Consider the following 1,238-nt stretch of genomic DNA (forward strand, 5'->3'; position numbering starts at 1 on the left):
AAAAAAAAAAAAAAAAAAAGACAACCAAGTGTTTATTCTGGGGTTGGATTCAAAACATCAAAACAATGTCCGTGTGGCCTCACCATGGGCCTGATGAAACGCTCATATTTGGGAGGTTTCCTTGTGAAACCATCTCCAACGAAGCAGACTTTTGTGACCATCCTCTTCCAGGCTTTCTTCTGCCTCTTCCCAGTTTTGATGACTTTCAACACTTCTGTCTCTCCTTGAGCTCGAACCTTTGGTAGGGGCACCTCCCATTTTCCCTGCACACAACATCCCATGTTTGTATTTAAACAAAAACAACAAAAAAAAGTGTTGTTTCCTCATTTCTGGTTCAACCCCATGAACTACAAATAGCTGACACTTACAGCCTTCTCTTTCCTCTTCTGTTTGATCATGTTAGAAAGAACTTTTGCACGAGATTGTCCCTCTCTGTCCAACAGATACGCTGGAACTGCACCTTGAGGAGTTTTGTCATCATTCTTCTGCTTGGTGTTTCTCTGTTCGTGCATTTTGATGCTATAAACAAGATTTTGTTCATATGAGTATGGAGCGTTCATTAAAACAGCAAAGATCACAACATTTTTCTCCCTTCGTACTCACGTTTTCTTCATCTGGATCTTCTCGGCGTATCTCTGTTTGTGGTACAGTTTGGCCTTCAAACCGATCATCTTCCTGGCTTTGTGGGAGCGCTCGTGAGCCTCTCTGCTTTCCTTTTTCCTTTTCTTTTCATGATGGTCCAGGCGGTAGCCATGCCGCTTGCGGTGCAACTCAATGTGCTCGTTCTGAGGCTATAAAACAAGGAACAGACCCGTATCAAAACCAAAACTCACCTGGATTAGAGCAATTTGCCCTTAACATAAAAAAGCTTATTCCTCGTCTTAAAATCAAAATATTTTTAACTTATAATTAGGGCTGCCACAAACGATTATTTATTCGATTATTCGACTAATCAGATCATACGTTAACTGAATATAAAACATACAGCTTATCACGTCAGAATGCAGCTGCTATTATATAACCATGGTTAGATTTTAGCTATATGCTAACTAAAAATAATTGCTGTGGAAGGCAACTTCTGCTCTGTTTTGTGGACCTGGAGAAGGCGTTCGACCGTGTCCCAAGGGGGGCCTTGTGAGGGGTTCTCTGAGATTATGGGATACCGGGCCCTTTGATGAGGGCTGTCAGGTCCTTGTACGACCGGTGTCAGAGTCTGGTTCGCATTGCCGGCAGTAAGT

General features: G+C 42.4%; 1 protein-coding gene across 1 annotated transcript in view; it reads right to left on the minus strand.

The window, feature by feature from the left end:
• Positions 1–83: 83 nt before the first annotated feature.
• nsa2 (NSA2 ribosome biogenesis homolog (S. cerevisiae)) overlaps positions 84–1,238 on the minus strand; it is a gene marked incomplete at its 3' end in the record, with an annotated part of 1,820 nt that continues 665 nt past the window's right edge. Inside the window, 3 exon segments of the mRNA XM_013999811.1 lie at positions 84–263; positions 369–519; positions 604–791. Of these exon segments, the coding sequence (XP_013855265.1) occupies positions 84–263; positions 369–519; positions 604–791 (519 nt within the window).

Source organism: Austrofundulus limnaeus, unplaced genomic scaffold (assembly GCF_001266775.1).
Source record: "Austrofundulus limnaeus strain Quisiro unplaced genomic scaffold, Austrofundulus_limnaeus-1.0 Scaffold2488, whole genome shotgun sequence".
Lineage (NCBI taxonomy): Eukaryota > Metazoa > Chordata > Actinopteri > Cyprinodontiformes > Rivulidae > Austrofundulus > Austrofundulus limnaeus.